The sequence below is a fragment of the Hemicordylus capensis genome, chromosome 6, assembly GCF_027244095.1.
Source record: "Hemicordylus capensis ecotype Gifberg chromosome 6, rHemCap1.1.pri, whole genome shotgun sequence".
NCBI classification, from domain to species: domain Eukaryota; kingdom Metazoa; phylum Chordata; class Lepidosauria; order Squamata; family Cordylidae; genus Hemicordylus; species Hemicordylus capensis.
In genome coordinates, this window is record NC_069662.1 from 8613341 (window position 1) to 8639318 (window position 25978).

General features: G+C 45.6%; 1 protein-coding gene and 1 gene segment (V, D, J or C); both read right to left on the reverse strand.

Moving 5' to 3' along the window:
* Nucleotides 1–964: 964 nt before the first annotated feature.
* LOC128331988 (T cell receptor alpha variable 27-like) lies at nt 965–2472 on the reverse strand. The segment is given in 2 exon segments: nt 965–1510; nt 2360–2472. Coding segments are annotated over 2 exon segments (351 nt in total).
* A 1353-nt stretch (nt 2473–3825) lies between these two features.
* On the reverse strand, nt 3826–4755 carry LOC128329693 (olfactory receptor 6X1-like). Its single transcript, XM_053261270.1, has one exon. It carries the CDS (start codon nt 4753–4755, stop codon nt 3826–3828), a length of 930 nt encoding a protein of 309 aa, XP_053117245.1.
* Between the last annotated feature and the right edge of the window lie 21223 nt (nt 4756–25978).

Sequence of the window (25978 nt, forward strand, 5' to 3'; positions counted from 1 at the left end):
CATGTGCTCAGCCGCCTCCAGACTCCCTCCGCCACTGGGAGAGCTGGTCCGCCAAACTGGCAGGAGAGGCCAGGAAAGCTTAGGCAACTGACAGGGTCAGCCCAACAGAGAAGGAGGAGGATGGAGGCATGTGAAATCCCATACAGAGAACCATTGGGCATGTGCGGTGGCCTCCAAAATGGCCACCGCGATGGGGCTGAGGCCTGGAACAGGCCAAAGGTGATTTGAGGCAGAACGGAAGCCCCTTGGAGAGGGGGAAACTCTGGATGACACCCCCCTGTGCAGCCTCATAGAAACTCCCAAGAGGGGTCAGTACAAAAATATATATTTTTACAAAAAAAGCTCGCAAACCCCACCCAAACTGAACCGAACTGGGGGGGTGGGGTACCAAGAGGGTGACGGAACAAACTGTCCCAGTCCGGTTCAGGTTCAGTGTGTACTCAGACTGAACCGGGCCAGCCGTTTTCATGCACACCCCTAGTAGCCATTGATACATCGGCCCTCCATGAATACAAGAACAGAATATCATTGATACATCTGACCACCATGAAAATCAGAACATAAGAATGGTGACCTTGGAGGATTGCTATAGACAATACTGAGTTTGGTCTAAAGATGCTTCAGTATATTCATGGCAACCTCCATGTAAAGTAGTTCCATGTCAAATAGTTCCATGTCAAATATTCAAGTCAATATTTAATACGGAAAATGTGTTGACTTCAAATTTCATCAGAAGTTCAATACAGGCGTCAATGCAATGCAAAGGGTTAAATAGCCAAAGATGTGAGTTGGCTTTAGATTAAGGTTTTGTAACCTTTTTTGCAGTAACACATGTCATAGATCCTCAAGCCTTACACATGGTCCCGCTTATGTCACTTATTTTCATAAAGTTCTAGTAAAAATGAGAGAGAAGGGAAATAAATACTTGGGATAATTACTTTCAGGAACTTTATTCCGGCTCACCTGGAAGCAAATTGAATTCTGGACGGCCAAGATTTCCCAGGAACTGCCTAGGCCTATCTCATGGACCCCAGCATTAAAAAAAACCCAATAACCCTGATTTACATGAAATATTTGGAGAGGGGGAAATCCCATCAGCAAGACTAGGAGACAGTCCCCTCCATCTACCAGTTGGCACCCATGTGTCTGAGGGCAGGAAGTGAGCCTGGTGGTTGCAGCTTTGCATTCTGGTTTTCGAACAGGCTCCCAGCCAGGCTGCCTCATTGCACATCCTCAGCGCAGAGATAGTTGGCCCCGTGTTCCAGCTGAGCATCTATGATGTACAGATAGCCTTCCCTTTTCTGTGAATTGAACTGCCCCATGAAATGCTTCCCCTCGTGTTTTCTGCCACTGCCGAAGACGTGCATCAGCACGGTGGGCTTTTCACCGGGAAGCTGCTGGTACCAATACAAGTTGCTCAGGGAGACCGAGCAGGTGAGGGTGGCGTTCTGCCCTTCGGAGATCTCCAGCAACGGTGGGCTCTGCTTCACAGTCAACTGTCCACTTATCCCTGGTCACAGAAAGCATAACATGGTCAATGGAATGGTTTTTGGAAGACAGCCAGTCATAAACAGGGGGACATAGAAGCTGCATTATAGTGAGTCAGGACCTTGGTCCACCTGGCTCCATATTGTTGGCACTGATTCTCCAGGGTTTCCCAGTCCTTTTTGGCAATGCCAAGGACTGAACTTGGGACTTTTTTGATGCAAGCAAATGCTCTACCACTGAGCTATGGCTTTAAGGGGAGTATCTGACAGCAGACAGGGCTCACATGTAGTCACCCATCCAAATATGAACCAAGATGAACCCTGCTTAGCAAAGGGATAAAAGATGTTCCTTACCATGGGACTGGCTCGCCACCCCATAAAACTAGACCCCAGTCCTCCGATTCCACTAGAAGGTGCTGGGATGGGCCAAGAACCTCATAGAACCAAAGGACAAATGTAAATAGAAGAATGAAAAAATAATCAAATAGGGAGAAGGAAGGAGGAAGAGGGGATGGGGAGTATTTGAAAAGCCTTTCCAGCTCTCCGAGTGTTTGAGATGAATCCTGGAACATGCAAAGTAACAATAAAGAATAATGCAGCTCTACACATGTGCAGAGTGACTACTAGGATGAGGGACGTCAGAAGTCCCAACTCCTTCCTTTTAATATACTGAGCATCTGGCAGAAGGTGTGGCCAGAATATTTTGGCAGGGGAGACAGGCAGAAAGTTGCCTGGAGGTGCAACTGGTTGATGAATTGATGGACAGGGATTATGCTTGCATGCAGAGAGGGGCCAGAGAGCACCAGGGAAGAAACAAATGAAGAGAGAAAGGAAAGAGAGTCATGAGGATACGCTTCAGAAGTTCAGCTTACAGTGGAATTGGGCAGACAGCAAGGCCACCAGGGAAATCTTCCAACCCTGCTCCATCCTCATCCGTTGCAGGAGATGTACTCCACTCTCCTTCTCCTTCCTTCTCCTTCTTCCAGCAGAGTTGAAATATGTTTGCACTTCAGTGACCGAGGAGATAGAAATCCAGCAAGAAGCTCTGCTTGTATTGGTTTGCAATGTGTGATAGTGCTGCCCCCTTGTGACTACCTACAAAAATGATGGCTGACCCTTAAACCTGAGGGAGAAGTCAAATAAACTGGAGAGACAGGGAGGGAAGAAGAATTAAATTCTTGAGCAAATTCTCCTAGCTGAGGGGTAGATAAACTGAGGTTCTGCTACTACTCCCATCATCCCTAGCCACAGTTTCTTGCAGATAGGAACATAGGAAGTGGCCATATATAGAGTCAGACTCTTGGTCCATCTTGCTCAGTATTGACTACACAGACTGGCAGCAGCCTCTCCAAGGCTGCAGGCAGTAGTCTCTCTCAACCCTATCTTGATGATGGCAGGGAGGGAACTTGGGACATTCGGTGTGCAAGCATACAGTCAAGCAAGCATATTGCCCCTAAGGGCAATATCTTTGTGCTCACACATGTAGTCCCCCATTCAAATGCAAACCAGGGCACACCAAGCTTAGCAAAGGGGACAATTTAAGGTAGTAGCAATGCTTGCTACTACCTTAAGTGGCGCAGTGGGGAAATGCTTGACCAACAAGCAGAAGGTTGCCAGTTCAAATCCCCGCTGGTACTATATTGGGCAGCAATGATATAGAAAGATGTTGAAAGGCATAATATCATACTGTGGCAGGAGGAGGCAATGGTAAACCCCTCCTGTATTCTACCAAAGAAAACCACAGGACTCTGTGGTCGCCAGGAGTCGACACCGACTTGAAGCACACTTTACTTTACCACAAGACCCACTCTCTTCCATGGATGATATTGCAGATATTAAACTTCAACACACATCTACATATAATAAACTAAGTTTACAACTACTTTGCAGAGGAAAGGTTTTGTGAAGCCAAAGGATAATGATGAGAATCGCACTGCAAGGTCATACCATCATAACCTTGCATAACTGAAACTAGTCCTTCCTAAAGTAAGAAAAAGTCATAAATGAAACAATGCTGATGTTGAATGAATGGATGAATGCTCCTGATGGAAACAGCATCAGAACAGCGATGATGTTGTTCTTACTAGGCATGGAAACATCCCACTTTTGCAACCAGTGTAGTGTGACTTTGTGTAGAACGCAGCAGCAGTGTGTGTATGTCCTGCTCAGATCAAATGAGAAATGAGCAATATGCCAGCCAAAACCCAGTTATTACCTGCCAGCTCATGGATATTGTCAAAGAAGAGATCACAGTATTCCAATCATCAACTCTCAAACATTAAAATCTATTAATTCATACTGATCTTTAATTTTAAACCTCAGCAGATGGAAAAATTGGTCACACCAAACCCCTCTTCTTATCAATTACATGTCTGATCACTGCTTTCACCTCTGCATTCCTTATCATATATATGAATGGATTTAGCATGGGGGTGAGGGTGGTGTTCAAAATCGCTATTACTCTGGTTATGCGAGGGGAAGAAACTACGTTTGACCTCAGATACATGAAGAGGAGGGCTCCATACAATATGGAGATCACAGTCAAGTGAGAGGTGCAGGTGGAGAATGCCTTTTTGCGCCCCACAGCTGAAGGAATGCGTAGTATGGTGGAGATGATAAAGATGTAGGACACTATGTTTAAGATCAAGGTCATGAGAACAAAGAGGATACAGACAACCAGCAGCAGCAACTGGTTGAGACTGGTATCGGCACACGCTAAGCTTAAGATGGGACCCATATCACAGTAGAAATGATCAATGATGTTAGAGTTACAGAAGGGCAAACTCCAAAAAGGAGCAAACAGAAAAAACATAGTGATGAATCCTCCGTACCAGGTGGCCATGGACATCTGAACACATACCTGATTGGTCATAATCATGGGGTACCATAATGGCTTGCATATGGCCAAATAGCGGTCAAAGGACATTGCTGTGAGGATGAAAAGCTCCGTGGCACCAAACACAAAGTGGAAGTAACTCTGAGCCATGCAGCAATGGAAACAAATAGAGGTTCGTGTTTCTAAAAGCGTCTGCAGCATCTTAGGAACAACCGTTGTGGTGTAGAAGATCTCCAGACAAGCAAGGTTGCTCAGGAAGATGTACATTGGAGTCTGGAGCCTTCGATCACTGGCTACAACAATGGGGATGACTCCATTACCTGTGATGGTTACGATGTACATGAATAGTCCCACAACAAAGAAAAGTCTATGTAGATCAGGAAGAAAGGGAATTCCCAGCAGGATAAATTCAGTCACTGTTGATGTATTCATCACCTTCAGCACAACAAAATATGTCCCCCAAAAAATCTTACTTGGCTCAAAAGACATCCAAAATTTCATGTCCATGAAAAAAGGAGTTTCTTTCTAGAATTAACCTAGGCTCGTTGGTGGCTAACAAAATTAAGAAGAAGTTAAGAGCTTTAGGTCCTGTTGTTTTAGCATTGTGTTTTTCACCTGCACCGAGTGTTAAGAGAAGATATTTTAGCTGCCAGTTGTGACCCATGGCAATATTTCAATACATGACCAAACAACACCTGTTTCCATCAATGCAAATAAATCACAATTCCTTTAATCAAATGGCAAAAGAAATAAAGGATGGGAGGGAGGAGAGACGAAAATAAATCAAGATGGTGGGAAGCTTCGCACATAGTGGTGGCAAGTAGGTATGGAGGAACCAGTGGCTCCTAGTGGGCAAGCACACCTGTTACTTCCACCTCTAACATGTCATCTGAAACCACCAATGTCAGGTGAAGAATGTCAGGTCTCCACTTCCACCTGGCATTCTCATTAATACCTCCATGGGGCTGCAGCTCAGCGGTAGAGCATCTGCTTTGCATGCAGAAGGTCCCAGGTTCAATCCCTGGCAGTATCTCCAGGTAGGGCTGGGAGAGACTCCTGCCCGAAAGCTTGAGGAGCCACTGCCAATCAGAGTTGACAATGCTGAGCTAGGTGGACCAACGATCTCTCTCCGTATAAAGCGGCTTCCTAAGTTACTACGTTCTCTGCCCAATTTCAGATGCTGGTTTCAGACATCAAGTGAAAGCCAGTTGGAAGTGCAGAACGGACATTCTCCACCTCACACACTGGCGGCTTCAGATGACACAGAAGCAGCAGACGTAATGGGAGGGGGCTCCTACCAGGAACCGTTGACTTCTCCATACTTATTTCCCACTGCTGCTCTAGATAGATAAAAGCTCTAATAGGAAGTCTTCAACATGTTGCAAAGGGCTGACCTTTTCCTACTGACATTCGATAAACCAAGAGAAGTGCCTTAATGTTGCTGGTCTTTTTTCACCAGAACCTGATCAAATTTGGGAACAGAAGAAGAATTGAATGGCATTTACCGGCTAAGGAAAGTGAGCGTCTGTCTGTGTCTTAGTCCTCTGCATGTAGAGAAAAGCAGCCAGTTTGTCAATGTTCTCAAAACCTCTTATGAGACATTTCATCCCCAAGGACCAATATATAATAATAATAAGATTTCCTTTATTCATTGTGCCTGAGAACAAAGGAGTCCTCAGTTATGCAGGCATTCTCATGAGAATGACATCCATGAAATGAGTGTTTTTGCATGCCAATTATCAAAATTCATTAAGAAATGGAAAGTTGTTGGCATATTTAACTTTACAAGCCCACAAGAGAAAGATAGCAGGAGCTGCGGGAAGCATGGGGAGGGATTGGTGGCCCAATCTTTCTCCCTCTGAATTCACATATCACCATTTGTACCTACCAACTTCTTCAGTAGATTTTTTAAAAAGTGAATTGTGGCTTGGGATAATGGGAGTTGTGGTGCAACAAAAGCTGGACAGCCAAGGTTGCCTACTCTGTCCTATTCCTAGTGGGTCATAAGCTAAGAAAGTGAATCTTGACTAACACCATTGAAATGGGTGGTTTCACACGTAATGATGGCAAAGACATTCGAAGGAACCATCAGTTCCTGGTGGGTTCGCACTCCCGTTTCTTCCACCAGTTCCATGGTATCTGAAGTCCCTGTGTCTGATAGAGAATATCGGGTACCCATGTTTGCCTGACATTATCCACCCAACTTCAAATGTTGGTTTGGAATGTTAGGCAAATAATGGGCAGAAGCAGATACTCAACCATCTTGACTCAACATTGAGTTGTCTTCACACAACACATAAGTGCTCTTAAAGTGTTTTAAAGGGTCTTTGATGTTTGTGAACCATCCTGAGCTATTTTGTAAGGGCGGTCTAAAAATCGAACAAATAAATAAATAAATAAATAAATAAATAAATAATAACCCAGAGAAGCCAAATGAGCATGCACCAGCTGGAAACCAGCAGTACTTACGTCCAGACTTGCCACCGTTATTTGTGAAGCTGCCCAATTGGACAAGTTATTTCTGACTAAATTTCAGTGGGATTTAATCATGACTAACATCCGTAGAATGCCATTCATGAACCAGGAAAAACTTTTTTTTTCTTTTTTTGCTTTCCTATTCTTGATCGTATAGATGAAAAGATTCAGCTTTGGGTTCGGGGCAGTGTTTTGGGCCAGTACTTCTGGATTTAAATAGGACTAGGCATGGATGTTGGGTCTCATGTACCAGAATACAAACGCTCTGTAAATTTTTGGCATGAGAGTCAAAGTCCCACGGCTGGCGATTTTGGCTGCTGAGTCTGACAGAAGCTATTCCTGGAGATGTTTTTCCCCAATGGTTTTCCTAATATCCAGCTATTAAATTCTCCGATAGTCACCTGAGATTGATGAAAATTCATGGAGACTGTAGGCATACTTGGAGGGTTGACAATCCTTTCAGACAGGAATGAGTGACCCTTTTCAGGAGATCTTCAAGGCCCATAGACATTGGTTCCAACTGTCTCTGTCACATAGGGACACCTCAACAGCGTAGTTTGTGATGATGTCATCCACCCCTATCCAAGATGGTGGATGAGTAAACTTTTGAGGCGCAAGTGGGCTAACTTGTGAACCGCTAACCGGTTTCAACCAAATTTGCTACATCTATAGGGACACATTGGGATGCTCCAATGGCATAGTTTGTGATTTCGTCATCCACCCTATTTCAAGATGGTGGACATGTAAAGGTTTGAGGTGCAAGTGGGCTAACTTGTGAACTGTCTAACACATTTGAACCAAGTTAGATACAGTTGTAGTGAGTGACTCACAGGGATACCTCAATGGCATGGTTTGTGATGATGTCATCCTCCCCCGTTCAAGATGACAGACTCATAAACTTTTGAGGCACAAGTGGGCTAACTTGTGAACTGTCTAACCAATCTGAACCAAATTTGCTACAGTTGTAGGGACACATTGGGATGACCCAATAGCATAGTTTGTGATGATGTCATCTATCCCAAACCAAGATGGTGGATGCATGAACTTTTGAGGCACAAGTAGGCTAATTTATGGACTCTCTAACTGATTTGAACCAAATTTGGTACAGTTGTAGTGAGTAACACACAGGGACATCTCAATGGAGTAGTTTGTGTTGATGCCATCCACCCTGATCCAAAATGGTGGACACATTAATGTTTGAGGTGCAAGAGCTCTAACTTGTGGACCGGTTGTAGGGATAGTGAAAGGAAAGTAGGCAGATTAGTTCTAACTAGAACAACTTGTTTAAACATAAATTGATAGAGTTGTCATTCTTCAGAATTCATCTCCCTCCCCAAAGTCTTCAGGAGGGTGGGTGTATGCATAATATCATGAATGCAGCTGAATGAATGTACAACATTAAGGCACTATGCAGCAGTGGCAGCCAGTAGGAATGGAGTGCAGAGGGTGGTGAACGAGCCACAGGTGTGACTCATTCCCTCTCTTCTTGGCCCACCCTTGCTGCCACCGTGTCCCCCAAATACAGCATTAACCCAAGGTGTGCTCATTCCCTCAGTTGTGGAACCCTGCAAAGAACCAGACCAGCTTTGCTTTGGTGTTAACGCTGCAGTGCAAGAGGGAAAGGTCAGCTGAGGTGAGAAGAATATCCAGCTGGGGCAGCTGTGAGAGCTGGGGTGAGAAAGAGAGAAGAGCATGAGTGAGTCACACCCATGGCTTGTTCATCTCCCTGCTCCGCCCCTGCTGGACATCACTGCTATGCAGTCCACAGCATATAGTGTATGGAATGCAGACTTCAGTAGTAAGTACAGGTAGGGGAGGGACCTCCACAGTAATACATGGCATGCGCTTGGTTGTTACAAGGGAATTTTTTTCAGCCTACTTTCCTTTTGAGATCACCCAACTCTGTGTGTGTGTGTGTGTGTGTGTGTGTGTGTGTGTGTGTGTGTGTGTGCGCGCGCGCGCACGCACGCGCGCATCCCTCGATCAACTTCTCAATGCCTGGACTCATATGGACCAAATTTGGAACAGTTTGTGATGATGTCATCCACCCCAGTTTATTATGGTGGATGCGTGAACATTTGAGGCACAAGCGGGCTAACTTGTGAACCACCTAACTGACTTGGATCAAATTTAGTACAGCTGTAGTGACATGTAGGCACAGCTCAACAGTGTAGTTTGCAGTGATGTCATCCACCCCAATTCAAGATGGCAGACACGTTCATGTTTGAGGTGCAGACTTGTGAATGTCCAAGCTGATTTGGACCAAGGTTTGTACCGTGCCGCTCCCCACTGCCGCGTTCCACGGGAGTGCGGGGGTGGCGTTGTGCGCCTCATAGATGGGCACAGCAGCTGGCCTTTTTTGAACCCCTAGCACATGTTGTGGGCCGGCCAATGGGAGCAGGGAAGCAGCTGCTTAAGCGGGCTGCTCAGTCACTCTGGAGCAAAGCACCCACCCACCCACCCTCCCATCTTGTTTCAAAGAGGGTTATCTGGTCACCTATTGGGGCCCAGTCGGAATATTGGGGGTCACACCTGATTGGCTGTGGTGGTAACCTTTTTTCACCTATTTCCCACTGCCTCTCCTGGTAGAAGACCTTGGAGAAGCTGCTGCCAGTCTGTGAAGACAATACTGATCTAGATGGACCAATGGTCTGAATCAGTACATGGCAGCTTCCTATGTTCCTATGTTCCTAGGGTTTTTCATTGTTAGATGTTTGGTCACTTTGCAGGTGAGTGTGGGGTGGGGGAATGTTCCATGTTTGACTGGAGGACCATTTAAGGTGAGCAGGCAAGCCAAGGAACAGCCCTTGTGGGTTTTGGGATCCTCCCCAATTTGGAGGCTGGCAGGCAGCCACCAGTCAGAGTTTTGTGGCCTGGGTGGGGCTGGGGCTGGCTGGTCTCCCCTCATCAGGGATAAAACAGGCCTCTGAACAGGTTCGTGCACATCTCTAATTAGCGCAACACTAGTCTGGAATGCAAGTTTTCAATGTAGCGGAGCTAACTAGTGCAACATATTCACACCCTAACAGCGTTAGTCTGGATGTTGGCCATTGGCATCAAATCTGTATTTGTTCAAGATATTCACCCTCTTCAGACATTTTGTTGTACGAGTGTGCAGATATCTATACACCTTTACATGTGATTGTGTCAATGACTGTACCTGTGAACCTGGGTAAGTTCCCTCCAAATGCAGGTTACAGATAGGAAGTATACTTCTGTACCTGCATTCAACATAATATGTGAATAACTGTACCCATGTATGGATCTGTATCTGTGTATACTGAACATTCATTGTATGAGATGAGGATCAAATAGAAAACAACAGCTTAACCAGGTATATATTTTCATTTCTAATTAAGAATGATTATAAAACGATTGGGGGCTCTTAAAAGAACATAGTAACCTATTACCTAAATAATATTCACAGATATTAAAAACAAATCAACTGGTGGGGGGAGCTCTTTGAAACTTTAATTAAGGTTTCCACACCAGATTTCCACCGTCAGCTTAGAAATTCCTTAGCAATGTTCATATCTGCAAACATTTACAATTCAGTTTTCCTGCATGAATGGAGAAGACTTAAATATATTAAAAATTGCATCAGTAATTATTGGAAGGATCATTACCCATGTATTGTGACAGTAGGAAATAATGCTACATGATTCAGGCATGGAGGAAGGAAAAGTCCTCAAAAGAAGAAAAGTAAATGAAATCATTAAAATAACAGACAAACTCACTGACGTAATTAGAGAGAGAGATTAAAGCCTCTAATAGGAAGTCTTCTTCAGCATCTTCAAAGAGCTGATCTTCTCACACTGAAATTCCATAAAGGTAACCACAATAAACAATATATTCTTAACCTCTCTGGTCTGCATCTTCAAGTCTCTGTTTTCACCATAACCTGATAAATTTTGGGTACACAGGAAAATTTGAACAACATTTACCTGTTAAAAACAATCTGTGTTTGTCTTTGTCTTCTGCACGTGGAGATGAGCATCCAATTGGTGGATCTTCTCAGATCCAACTGGTGGATCTTCTCATGAGAAATATGCCACCAAGGACTGGTATATATAGTTATATAATTACTTCTATTTGACATGTCTCAGAACAAAGGAATTTTCACTTATGCAGGCATTCGCATGAGAACAGCTCCTAAGAAATGAGTGGTTTTCCATTCCAATGATCAAGATTCATTACAAAGCAGACAGTTCTCTACTGATTTAATTTTCCAAGAAAATAAGAGAAAGATAGGAAGTCAAGGAGCTGATGCCTCAATCTCTCTCTGCATTTACTTATCATCAGTAGCACCTACCAACTTCTCAATACATTTTTAAAAATCATTATTGTTTTTCCAGGTACTTCTTGACTAAGCACCATTGAAGTCAATGGGATCTAGGTTAGTTGTGACTAACCTAGATTGATCCCATTAATTTCAATGGGATTTATCAATGACTAACATTCTTAGGATGCAACTCATTCGGCTCAACACATAGTCCATAGGCATGTATACTCTCCACTGGCAGTCAAAAAGCAAGGGAGGAGGAGGAGGAGGAGGAGGAGGAACTATGACAATGACAACAGTGTGCAAATTGAGGAGAAGGGCTTTTCATCCACCATCAGTAAAATCCTGAGGAGATAATCTGGGTAGGGAGCAGCCATCCTATCCTCTCACACAATTACTCTCCCTCTTCCTAGCTTGTTGTTTGGATTTACGTAACTAACAATCAGGAGCAGGCTTGGCTCTCCTACCAAGGCTGGATGATCATCCTACCCAGATTAGGGTCATGCGAACCAGCCTATTGGGTAGGGATATGCACAAAGCAAATTTTCAGATTCAATTTGAATTCAGATTGAAACTGGCTGATTTTAATCAAATTTGACTCTATTTGACATATGTAGAATAGATTCAATTCTACATATTTTGGAGCCCTTTTTTTTTACCAGTCAGGGAGCCGGAGTGGCATTTTAAAGGATCCAAAATGTCCATAAACAGTCATTTAATCAATTCACATTTGAAACTGGCTGGTTTGATTTGAATATGAATCATATTACCCTTTTTAGGGGTGAGCTAAAATGCACCCAGCCCTGGTATTTGCTACTGCCTTTGGGTCCACAGCCAATAAAAGCCGAATTTTCTAATCCGAATTTGCAGAGGCCTAACAAGTACTCCTTCTGTTTCTTGCTGTTGTGTTATAACTTTGTAACAGGGATGGTGCACAAACCGGTTCGGTGGTCCTTTTCTGGATCACTGAACTGGTTTGGAGGTCTGGCATTCGAACCGGTTTGGTGGCAGGGGATCACCTTTAAGGAGCAGGGAGGCTGCCCTTACACACACACCCTTCACCACTGCGTTTCCCCCACCAGTGCTGTCTGAAAAACTACTGGCATGGGGCGGCATCATACCTCCTTGTCGCCTCGGTCAGCATCGTACCAGAAGTGGCCAGGGTGTGTGTGTGTATAATGTGTGCGCTCGCACCGGTCACTTCCAGTGCAACGCTACCCATGAGATAAGATAAGGAAAGGAAAGGTTTCAAAGTGTGCGTGTGTGTGTTACAACTTGTTTTGGAACAGGGGCCAAAAAGTCCTCATTTCAATGGAGTCCAGCGGAGTTCAGTGGATTGCCCATTACTGGATAATACATGCCACATGTCATGAGAATAATATAAATGAGTGAGCATCACATCAAGACTGACAAGGACTGGGGTTATGGTACTGCGTCTCCCTCTTCCTGTACTACTGTGCTTCCACTGCACAGAAGTAGCTTCCTGAGTCACTGAGCTGTAAGCCAGAGAGATGCAGATGGCTTTCTTTCACATTCTCCAGATACTCCAGGGTGAAACGTCCTTCAGTGGCATTGCCCTTGCTACCTCTGGACAACAGAAGGGACGGTGAAGTTCCAGGCAGTTGGCGGTACCAGAAGTGGGTCCGATAAGCAGTGGGGTTCTTGCAGGTGATGGTGAAGAGGTCTCCTTCCCTGATCTCCTGTGACTTGGGGGTCTGAGTCACTTGGGAATCAGAACGACGGACTGCAGGGAGACAAGATTTCAAAGGAAAGGTTTGGTTTGGTTTGAAAATGGTTCCAGCCAAACTGTATGATATTTTAAACCCCCATTAGTGCTGAGAGGTTTGATTTTTCTTATTAAAATAGCTGTTGGGTAAGCCCCAAAGAAAGAGGTAATGGAGAGGAATGGCCCTGCTCCCCTGTCACCCCCCACATGGGCACAATTCATGTGTGAGGCATTCTCACACATGATGCACAATAATTTCTTTTATTATTTATTTATTTATTTCTGAATTTTCTGCATTTGTAAAGCCTGTCTGGATTATAAAGCAAGGTGGACTGTAAATTGTCCCTCAGTGATTTTCTAGGCTTCATCAATGGCATCTACACATGCAGACAGACCATGTGCAAGAAGCTCAAAGGGGCTTTGCATGACCTGAGTCAAAATGACAATAAACAGGGAGAAGACATAGATTAAACTTGCAGGGCTGGAGATCTCAAGCAGTGGGAGCTGATGTGAAGCAAAAAAGACATTATAGAATTAACAATGAGAAGTGACCCCAGAGATCTTCTAGCTGAGTCTCCAGCTCAGTGCAAGGAACTGCTACAGTATCCCAGACAGATGCCAACCCAGATTGTGTTGGAAACCTGCAGCACAGGAGAACCCAACATTGCACCAAGCAGACAGTTCCACCGTCTCACACCTCTTTAAAGTTAGGAAATTCTTCCTGTTATCTGGCCTAAATCTGCTTCCTTGTAACTCCAACCCATTGAGTCTAGTCCTGCCCTCAGGAGCAACAGAGAAAGCGTCCACTCCTTCTGTGTTTCAGCTCTTCTTCCTGATATTTGGAAGTGGCTGTGTTATCCCCCACCTCAGTCTCCTCTTCTCCAGGATAAACCGACCAGCTCCTTCAACCATTCCTCATAAGACTTGGTTCCCAGCCTGCCCGCAATCTTGGTTGCTCTCCTCATCTGAACCCGTTCCATTTTTCCAATGCTGTCAAAATATGAAGGGGGCAGGGGGAGGGACAACCAAAAATCACTTACTCGACTGATGTAATTAGCACAGCGAAAGCCCATAGGAGAAACATACTCCTGTGTAGCAAAGTAGAATTAAAGAGTAGAATTAAGAAGGAATTCAGAAGGAATCTTGATCAGCTTCTGGGCATTCCACTGCTCAATCCACTGCCTGGGACGACTTGCTGAAGTGCAGCCGAATTCTTACCCTTGGTAAATAATGTGACAAATGCACCTTAGCACTCCAAGCAGAGAGATTAGAAGCCACAGGATGTGGTTAGCAACTAGGATCTCCGTTTGTACTAAAGAAAAACCAAGGTTTGAAATGTGATTTTCTGCAAAGGACAAAGTATGAGTCAAATTTGCTCAACATCTCCACCTTGTGTTTGCAAATAGCTTGTAGAGCGACAAGTTATGATTCCACTTTTCAGACTGAATAGCAATCCAAGGTGATTACATAATGGAAAGTCCATTTCTTGCTATTTGTTTAATTCTTTCCATGGAACATTTATTATGGAACACATCAGAATGATCCTAATGTGGCTCCTTCATCTCCCTTTCCATGCTTTATGAAAACAAGTGCACATGCCTTCCAGCAAGTCTTAAGAACCTAGTCTGGGGTTCTTGCACAGATTGTCTGCATTCGCACGTAACTCAAAACCGGAGGTAAACGGGGCAGAGGTTCTGTTTATGTCCTAATGTGTGCCACGGTTTTGCAGCAAAAGCAACCTGAGGTTTGCCTCACCAAACTCCAGTTTGAACCTTCAGTTTGTAGTGAGTTTCACCACCATAACTTGAGGTTTTTCAACAGCAGTGTTACGTCCAAACCTGCACACCACCATAACCACAGTTTCATTCACTGTCTGGAAGCATAATCACAGAGAGGGCAGCACAGACCCACCCAGGATTGCGCCTGCTCCTTGCCTGTGGCAGTCTCACTGGCAGCCTCTCTAAGCTCTTGCCCCACACCCTGTCTCCGATCCAACAAAGCAGTTGCCTGGCAACAGGGATGCTGCCGTGTCTCATCACAAGCTTCAAAGCCTGCCAAATGAGAATGTCACAACAGGGAATGCCCTCTTCCAACTCTGTCTCTTGCACTCCTTTCCTGGCAATCAGGAGAGAAAAAGAGGCTCTGTGCTTTGTTCTCCAGAAATCAAGCGAAACAGATCTATGTTCACAAGCACAGGCACTGGAGGTGGCAACATAAGCAGGGAAACCCCATTAGAGCACTGGGATGTCAACACATGGCAGGGTGGCGATACCCAGGGTCAGAGTTAAAGGGCAGCCCCAAACAGAAAATCCTGAATGGCTCAGGTCTAGTTTTTGCACAGTTATGTGGGGAAGAAGGGGCAGCCCCTTCCCCTTGGGGGAACGCATGCAATGCTGTTGAGCCAAAAACCAAGGTACCTAAAGGTACACACTTCAACTGAAACCAAAGTAACAACTAATGTGATGAACTTAAAATAAAATGAAAAAGCTGTAAACAAGTGTTTTAAAGAACAAATAAACACTATACAGAAAGATACAGAATGAAATGAAAAATAGTGTAATTTATATAAAGAGTAAAAAGCTAATGACGAATAGAATATGTGGATGGTATAACAAATATATATATATATATATATATATATATATATATATATATATATATATATACACACACACACACACACACACCTTAGGCGTACCTGTTGCTAATCCCATGTGTGGCAGCTCTCACGAGAGTTCACGAGCAAGCTGCTGGCAGGAGAAGAGGAAAGCAGTGGTGGAGGTGAGACGGGAAACAAAGTGGCTGCAGGAGGGAGACAAAACGGCGGCGGCAGGTGGGGGAAGAAAACAGCAGCAGCAGGCGGGCAAGAAAATGGAAGCGACAGGTGGGAGGGTGGCAGGGGAAGAAAGCAGCAGCAGTGGGCGGGTGAGTGGGGGAACTAGGGGCTCAGATGCTCTGTGCCCAGCCCAAGTAGTTTTCATTATTTGTTATACCATCTGCATATGAGTAGAGAGCAAATGGTAAATATACAAAAGGTAGTAATGATGTAACATAAGCCAAGAAGATGCAAATGATATGTCAAAAAATGAAGAACTCGCAGCACTAACACGAGGTTTTGACTACTTCTTCAGTTCATCATTCATCTGGTTTATGAATTAAGATTTTCTAATCTATTTCAAGGAGCAGGGCTCTGTTAATATATACTCATGGAAGATCCTAGTCATTCCAATGAGTTGTTCCGTGGATAAGGTAGTAAACAGTCTAAAGATCTAAGAGTTAGAGAGTGCCACTGCTCCCAGCAAACCAAATGAGCAAGATTAGTATGGTCCAATACCAAGGGGCAGCCCTTTCCCCTTGGGGAAAAAACATGTAGTCCCTAGACTTACTCATGAGAACAGCCAAATGGCAGGATCAGCATTGCCAACATTGAGAGGGGAAATTCCTCCTCTGTGATGACGTGGATGCTATTCCTGAGTGGAACACTCACTTATGAGAGTGTCATGTCTTTCACAACACATGAGAAGAACTGTCTATGGGGCCAGATGTGTTGGGCAGAATCACTAATAATGTGCGATGACATCCCTTCTCCCATGATTCGGTCTCTCACAAAAGTGCCAGGCCATGGAAACGCACATCAGGGCCAGACAGCAGGTGTCACTCAGCCAGGTTGCTCTATACAAGCAACAGTTCTCCCTGTCCTGGCGACTGCCATGAGGAATCTGTCAAGCATGCCCTCTGGCAGCCCATCCACCCATTTCAACATGCCCATCTTTATTTTTGCCTGGAACAGCAACCCCACTCTACTGAGTTTGCAGATAACTGGGGCTCCCTTCTCCTGTGATTCCCCGCAGCAGCAGATTTACATATGGTGCAACACCAACTCAAATCTGAATGAGAGTGAGTATCGATCTCTGGTCCCAGTGTTTCCACAGTCTGCCCACCTGGCTATGCCTGGAGACATGGAACATCAAAGTCTCCTTTGGGCACATCAAAGGCTTTCCTGGAGAGTAAGGTTGCTGTTCAAAAGTTCTATCATTATCCAGAGCGAATGAGGACCCCATGCAAGCAGGGACCCCTTATTTTTGTTAGCTCAACTCAAGAGCCCATTGTCTGACAGAAAATGGAATGTTGGCGAGCCTAAGATCCTCCCCAGTAGACCAGCCTTCTCGTGAGTATGCTAGTCCCCTGGCCTCAAGCCACCACAGGGACAGGATTATGGTTTGATCTCCATGGACTACAATGCTTTGCCAAGCTGAGCCCTCACAAGAACATCCTTAGTCACTGTGGGTGAGACCCCAAGATCCTTTGCCCTCCCTCATATACACATCCTTCCTTAGGTAGTCATCATGTCCCCTTCCCTTTCCTGAGTAACAGGAAAATAATGCCCACCCAGAATCCCCCCCACCAGAAATTGTGCTTGTGCAACTGTTTTGTTTCTGGGCTCTTACAAAGGTGGCTGTGCATTCACTGTCAGAAGAAAGGCTTGCATGGCATGGCAATTGAAAGGATTTGAATGCCCTTAAATACCAGGCAAGGGTGGGTGGACCATTCCAAAAAGGCACGACTGTGCTCAGGATGCCCCTGAAGATCGTTGTTGCCCTGGAGGCATGCTGATGTCTCTTGCCCACAGACCGGCAATGCGAGTGCTACAGTTTGCTGGGATGTGGCCGGAGCAGACAAGAAAGAGGGAGAGGCTCCCCTGCCCTGAAAACAGAGGTTGCTGGACTGTGTTTGGAAGAAGATATGCAATACTATTCATGGTTTGGAGAATTAACCGCAGGTTCAGCAACCTCCGGTTTCACGTTACGTGAGAATGTGACCATTGTTTGTCCACCACCAGCAGTGGGAGGAGAGCTGGTCTTGTAGCAAGCATGAATTCTCCTCTTGGTTACGCAGGGTCCACTCTAGTTTGCATTTGAATGGGAGACTACACGTGTGAGCACTGTAAGATATTCCAGTGCTCCAGGGATACTTCAGAGAGCTTGGGAGCTACTGTAGATCTTCTGCTCATCGGAAAAAGAAGACCATACATCTGGGATTATATCTTCCTGTATGAATCTGACAAACAGGAAAAACTTGTACCCAGGGGAAATAAGTACTTAATTTAAGTAAAAATGCATAGACCACACCTTGTATTCCCTGCACTGCTGCATAATCCATGGGGTATATGTGTGAAACAACAGCATTCCAATCCTGCTAGGGTGGTTAGAGAATTATTCCCTTCTCAGCACTCAGGGCACCACTACCAGGACTTGGCGCCACTGCAGATATACAGAGAATGGCATGAAGTGAAGATTTATTTATTTTTTCAAAATGATGAAACCATTCTAAATATTAATTTCTCTAAGACGTACCCATGGCTAATCCCATGCATGGCAGTTCTCACAAGAGTTCGTGAGCAGCTGCCAATTAGCCACGGGAACAGGGGAGAAAAGGGTGGTGGTGGCAGCCAACCAAGGAACAAAACAGTGGTGGTGGCTGGCCAGAGGAGAAAACGCTGGCAGGCAGAAGGAGGTGGCCACGGAGGGCAAGCAGCAGCCCAGCTGTGGAGGGCAGGTGGCAGCCAGGGTGGCTGGCTGCAGATGGAGAATGAACTGGGAGGAGGAGAACGAACTGCAGCTGAAGGAGGGAGACAGGGAGAACTAGGGGCACAGATGCTCTGTGCCAGGTAAGCTGGAATAAAAATATTTTCTATAACCTTCACCAACATAGCTCCCTTGGGATGCAAAGAACTGTGTAACCCAAAGGGTATCTGTGTGCAGTGTTGCCTCTAATAGTTATTCCCAGATGTTGTTGACAACAGCTCCCAGAATCCCCAGCCAAAGGCCATTGTAGCTGGGGATGCTGGGAGCTGTAGTGAACATCTGGGAATCCCTGTTAGAGGGAACACTGTGTTTGTGCAAATACACTGTGTTTGTGCAAATCTGATTGGCTGGCTGAGTGGGTGGTATGATGGCGCCATTTCTAATGTCTCTTCCTTTGAGTGAAAAGGCACAGCAGTCAGACCATTCACATTTAGCAAGGGACAGAATCGAACTGGCAGAGAGCTAGAGCCACAAGAGATATTAAGAAGAAAAAGTTTCAAAATGGGGGCAGGGGGGTGTTCAACGTGTACTAGAATAGGGGCCCAGAATGGGGAGGAGGATCGCTGACCTTGTGGTAGCAAGCATGAATTGCCCCCTTTGCTAAGCAGGGTCCACCCTGTTTGCATTTGAATGGGAGATGACCTTCAAGATATTGCCCTTAAGGGATGGGGCTGCTTTGGGAAACACATCTGCACACTTACATGCAGAAGGTCCCAAGCTCCCTCTCTGGCGTCTCCAAGGTAGGGCTCAGAGAGACTCCTGTCTGCAGCCTTGGAGAAGCCACTGCTCATCTGTGTTGGCATTACTGAGCTCAAGAGATCAATGGTCTGACTCGGTAGAAGGCAGCTGCCTATGCTCCTATGCTCCTAGTTCCTCATTCCAGTGGAGTTCAGTGAGGTTCAGTGGATTGTCCTATACTGGTAATACATTTCAGTAAAGCAACATAACCCAGTAAGCAGCACGTCAAGCTTGAGAAGTGCTGGGGTTATGGCTCTGGGGTTTCTTCTTCCTGTACCACTGTGCTTCCACTGCACAGAAGTAGTTGCCCGAGTCACTGAGCTGATAGCCAGAGAGATGCAGACGGCCTTCTGTCCCAGTCCCCAGATATTCCAGGGTGAAACGTCCTTCAGTGGTACTGCCCTTGCTACCTCTGGACAACAGAAGGGATGGTGCAGTTCCAAGAAGCTGATGGTACCAGAAGTGGGGCTGATAAGCAATGAGTTTTGTGCAGGTGATGGTGAAGTTGTCTCCTTCCCTGATCTCTTGTGATGCAGGAGTCTGAGTCACTTGAGAGTCAGAGCGACGGACTGCAGAGAAACAAGATTCCAAAGGAAAGGTTTGGTTCCGATTGAAGGGGAATGCTCTCTAGCCTCTCCCTTGAATCTCCAGCATACGGGAGCCCAACACTGCACAATGCAGACAGTCCCACTGTCTCACACCTCTTACACTTAGGAAATTCCTTCTCATGTCTAGTCTTAATCTGCTCTTTTGTAATTTCAACCAAATGGCTCTAGTCCTGCCATCCTGGGCAACAGAGAACAAGTCTGCACCTTCTTCAATATGACAGACCTTCAGATATTTGAATAGGGCTATCATATCTCTCTATCATATCTACCTTAAAGGCCAAGTTGAAGACAGATCATCCTGGAGAGAATCTACCTATGTGGTCACTAAGAGTCGACACCAACTTGACTGCACTTAATCATTCATGAGCCAATCAATCAATCAATCAATCAATCAATCATATCTCCCCTTAGATTTCTCTTTTCCAGGCTAAACACACCCAGCTCTGCAACTGCTCCTTGCAGGACATGGTTTCCCATCTCCTCACCATCTTGGTTGCCCTCCTCATCTGAACTCTTTCCATTTTATCAAACTTATTAAAGTGTGAAGCGGGGGGGAAGACTCAACAATCACTTACTTAAGACTGATATAATGCACAAAGCCAAGGCCGAGAGGAGAGACATACTCCTGGGTAGGGAGGAATTCAGAAGGAATGCAGATCCAATCATCTTCAAGGCTTGTGCTGCCCGGTTGACTGTATGAGATGACCTGGCAGAATGCAGCCTTCCTCTTTGTAAATAAGATGAAAAATGCACCTTGACGCTCCAAGCAGAGAGGTTACAAGCCACAGGATGTGGTTACAAACTAGGATCCCCATGCATGCTGGCGGAAAATCAAGTTTTGAAATGTGATTTGCAGCCAGGACAAAGTATGAGTCAAGCTTGCTCAACATCTCCACCTTGCGTTTGGGAATTCTCTGTAAAGCTAGAAGTTCGGATTTCAGTTTTCTATCTGAATAGCAATAAAAGGGGGTTTAAGAAATATAATGGCCCGTTGTCGTTATTTGTCTCATTCTTTCCATGGCAAATTTATTTCAAAGCACATGGGAATGATACCAATGTGGTTCATTCACCTCCCCTTCCATCCATTCATGGGTCTGCCAGTAAGTCTTGGGAACCCAGTCCAAGGTGCTTGCCAGGATGGTTCCTTCACCACCAGCACTCCCCATGGCTCAAAATATTGGGCATCCTCATCTCAGGCTAGGACAGTAATCTTCACTATTTTTCAAGCAGCACCACTTGGGCAAATACATATATACTTGCAGAGTTCAACACAGTGGGAAAAGCCTATAGACAGACAGACAGACATTTATTTTAGAGCCTTTCCCCACTATGCTGTGCAAGTGCTGCACTTTCCCCAACACTGCAGAACAGCATTTAGCAGAACAAAAGCCCATTCAAAGCCCTGCTCCATCTTGAAAATATCATGCAGACTGCTGGGAAGTGCAGTCCTTTCCAGTGCTTCCCTTACAGAGCCCTATGGAGAAAGTGCTTGGAAGGACTACACTTCCCAGGGCTCCATACAAACTTTCAGTGATGGTTCTCAGGCTCAATACAACTCTATTTCCCTTATAGTAAACCCCACTATTACTAGGAAATAACCACCAAATAATTATCACTTCAGCACTCCAGCAAGTCAGCAAGGTGCCAGGGGAGCTGTGTCAAGTATTGAGCTTTGGCTGAAGCTTTGCACGGGCCTAATAAACAATTTCTGCATATTTAACCCACCGGCAGTGTTCCCTCTAACAGGGATTCCCAGTTGTTGACTACAACTCCCAGCATCTCCAGCAGCAATAGACTTTGCCTGGGGATTATGGGAGTTGTAGTTAACAATACCTGGGAATCCCTATTAGAGGGAACCAGCCCACATGGTATGCAGTTTTCTACCTTTTGTGAATGGAGGTATAGGGTATGTTCTTTTGTATTTACACACAGTTTCCTGCCCACCTGCAACTATCACTTTGCATATGGTATTTGAAGCTGATGGATCCCCTCCCCTCTCCCCTCACTGTTTCCACTCCTGCCTCTCACCATCCTGCATGTGGGAACTGAGAGATCCCTGGCTCTGCAGGTCTGGCTGCATCTCCAAGGCATCCTCTGGCCCAACAAGCAGTAGCAGGTTTCAGTGGGGCTCGGGCTGATGAAGTGGCTTCTCTGCTAAGGGAGGAGAGCTAGTCTTGTAGCAGCGAGCATGAATTGTCCCCTTTGCTTAGCAGTAGGAATGTGCAAAATGATTCGGGTACAAAACAATTTGTACCGAATCTGGCCAATTCGGGTGATTTGTAGACAAAACATATCACCTCTGTTCTCAATTGCCCAGATTCCGGTACAAAACAAATCACCCCAGATTCCGACCAGAAAAAAGTCGGAGATTTGGACCTCCATTTTGTGGCCAAAGTGGGTTGGGTGGTAGTGCCCAATGGGTGGAAGCTAACACCCAGATTTCAAATAAATTGGGCAAAGAGATGATTTTTAAATAAGTTGGCTTGAAGCTTTTCCCCATAGGGAATAATGGGGATTTCAACAGCCTTATAGCTCCACATGGGGGGCACCAGCATGGCCCAGAGTGGGTTGTGGTGGGTGGTGGTGCCCAATGGGTGCAAGGAAGCTACCACCCACAAATTGAATATGGGGTGATTCGGGGGTGGGCAGATTTGGACCGAAAACAAATCGGGGGTGACTCAATTCAGGTACAAATCAAAATGGGGAAAAAATCAATTCATGCACATCCCTACTTAGCAGGGTCTGGCCTGCTTTGCATTTGAATGGGAGACTCCATATGTGAGCACTGTAAGATATTCCTCTTGGGAGATGGGGCCATTGCTTAATGGAAGAGCATCTGCATGAAACTGGTTCCATGTTCCCTCCCTGGCATCTCCAGACAGGGCTAAGAGAGACTCCTGATTGGAATCTTGGAGAAGCAACCATCTGAGTAGATCAAGTCATCTCCTATAATAGAATGTTATCATGGACATTTTTTGGAGGATTTGACATCTGTGTTGGTATTAATTGATCCACTTGAAAAAGACAGTATATTTCTCAAAATGGATTCACAGCTGGCCCTCATTATCCACAGAGGTACTCTTCTCAGCTGAAGTTGTGGATAGCGAACCCATAGATAATAAGGCATTGAGGCAATGGGAATCGGGGGCATGGGGGTAGGTTCCTGGAGGGCAGAATAGTGGCTAAAAATGGCTTCAAAAGACAGAAATGAGTGAAAACATGCTGTATAGTGCTGGGTGGGTCTCCATCTGTCAAACAATGCCCCGCAAAAGCCGCAATGTCACCATTTCCCCAGAAAAAAATCATGGGAATTTTTGTTTAAAAGCCACAAAATGGTGGCCAAAAATTACCTCTGAGGCCATTTCCTGCCCCCCTGGAATTGCAGGTGTGTGAGATTTAACCCTTTCCCCCCACGTATATTGAGGTCAGGTGTCAATTGCCCAATCACGGAGCTGCAGAAATGCAGTTGTCAGAGCCACGCATGATGAGGTCTGTCACTGTTGTGGATCCTTGTGAACATTCATGTGTGTATGGCTATGTCATGGTTTTGTGGCATTCTATTGTTCTGTATGATGTATTTATATATGGATGTTTATTTTATACAATATCATGCCTATAGTTATATGAAATATTAAATAGACCCACTAGAACCAGGGGTCATCCCATGAAATTGAAATCTAGGACCAACAATGGAAGTACTTTTTCACACAACGCATAATCAACTAGTGGAATTCTCTGCCACAAGATGTGGTGACAGCCAACAACCTGGATGGCTTGAAGAGGGGTTTGGATAACTTCATGGAGGAGAGGTCTATCATGGGCTACTAGTTGGAGGCCGATAGGCCACCTCCAGCCTCAAAGGCAAGATGCCTCTGAGTACCAGTTGCAGGGGAGTAACAGCAGGAGTTGAGGGCATGCCCTCAACTCCTGCTGTGGGCTTCCAGCAGCATCTGGTGGGCCACTGTGTGAAACGGGATGCTGGACTGGGGCCTGATCCAGCAGGGCTGTTCTTATGTTCTTATGTAGTGCGTTTGGGTTGGATCTTTTGTCATTAGTGCTTTACACAGAGTTTATGCAACATCCTGCCCCGCCCCCCCCCGCCCCCAAACATTCCTGCAGGGAATGCTTGAGTGCAGGTTATATCTGTGTGCAGAGCATATTTGTGAAAAAATAGTCAATGGCAATTGCTTCTGTATAGACAGCTGTGTGCATTGCAGCGTGGGGAGAAAATCCAAAAAAAACCTAACCCAGATTACATGGCCATGCTCACTGGATCCTGCTGCAACATGTGTTGATGATGCAAATTGTTAGGGTTTGTGATTATTTAGCAGAGTACCAAGGAAGCTACCGCTCCAGTTACAGAGTGCAGAGTTTAGTTGGTGCAGCTATTTAAGGAACACGCATGGAAATCACTGTACATTTGGGATAGGAAAGACTATCCTATCTATCAGCTACATAACGAATAGGTAGGGAGAGAGGGATGTTTCCATCTTCTCTCTATGAGGCAAGGAAGAGGACGAACTAACTACAGGAAGTACCTGAGGAGTCAATGCAGGGGTCATAGAGTAGAGGCAAAGCAGGGACAGGTAAGGAGACCCTCACTAGCTACCTCTGTTCCCAATGCCCCTAGTGGTCATTAGGCTAGTTGCTGGTGCAAAAGGTCGATGCACTGGAACGCCATCTCCAACACAAGTTGAGCCGACTGGTGGTGGTTGTAGTGGAACAGTGGTTAATATGATCTACAAGGCTTAGGCCAATGGGAGAGGATTCTGGTGTTACTGAGCACTGGCAATTGTGCTACAAGCGTTACCATATTCCTTCCCATTATCACGCAAGGGAAAAGCTGCAATGACGCTGAGAGCGCAAGGGCAGGTTCTCTCCAGGAATCTCCTGTCACCCTAATCCTTGCACATCATGTCAGCCAGCGCAACTAGTATTACTGCAGGGTATTCTTCCATCTGTTTTTGGTGTGGAGGTTGTCACTTTGTAATGGCCTATGTGATTGACACCATCAGTATTCATGCATCTTCCTTGTCCTGTTGAACAGGAGGTACAGTCAGACAAATCCGGAGCTGGAGAACGGTCTTCCTCGAAGAAAGGGACAGTCTCTAGTGCCCTCTGGTGGAAAAAGGCAGGCATGGCTTGTCAAGGTGGGCTTCAGGTAGTGTTGGAGCTACTGGTATGCTTATGAGATGTCGCAGACCAGGCCTCTGGGCTTCCTGTCTTTTCATGCAGGGGCGTAACTATAATAGAGCAAGGGGAGACAGTTGTCTGGGGGCCCACTGCCCTGGGGGGGCCCCAGAGGCACGTCACATGACTGACTCCCCCAGCCATGCACCCCCCTCCCCCGGCTTCCTTCAGTTGTATTCATCCTCCGAAACTGATGTGAGTGTTAAGACCTGGAGCTACCAGAACAGCATGACTTTCTCTAGTACCATTAAATGACTTGCATCGTCCACAATTTTTTTTTTTTTTTTTAAAGGATGATGTTCTAATATATATACACATTATAAATTTTACTTCAGTGGAAGGGCCCATTTTAACATCCTGTCTCTGGGCCCACTCCAACCTTGCTACGCCCGTTTTCATGTATATACCCCCCTCAGGGTATCACTCACACACAAGCATAACCTCCAAGATAGGGATGAGAGAGATTCCTGCCTGCAACCTTGGAGAAGCCACTGCCAGTCTGTGAAGACAATCCTGAGCTAGATAGACCAATGGTCTGACTCAGTATCTGGCAGCTTTCTATGTTCCTATAACTGTGGGAAACTCATGTTTATGTTTTTAAAACCAAGTATAACCTGCACCTGTGCATTCCACACCCTGGTGCAGAACCTGTGGGGTACATGCATGAAAATACAGTACTCCCGTTCTCCCAGGGTGGTTGGAGAATGTTCCTCCTTTCTCACCATGCAGGACACCACCTTCTCCACCACCTGCCCCAGCCCCACTGCCTGAACATTTTTGGCACCTGGCTTTTAGTTCACATCTCCTCCAGAATGGAGGGTGTGCATTCACATATCGTCCAAATTTACCCCCAAGTCCCTGCGAGCTATCGGGGTTCACTTTGCACACAAGTTGGGTTTTTCATTGCATGTTAGAGTCTATGTAATTATATCCGTGGTAAAAAAAAAAATCTCACTTTTTGCACTGGTTGGGGGGGGCAAATTTGAACTCGCCGCAAAGCCTCTCAGTAAACCTGCAGTAAAGCCGGCTGTCTGGGGAAGCTCCTGTACTT

What these genes read in the sequence shown, in the direction of transcription:
- LOC128329693 (XM_053261270.1), bottom strand. Translation starts at nt 4,755, where the DNA reads ATGAATACATCAACAGTGACTGAATTTATCCTGCTGGGAATTCCCTTT.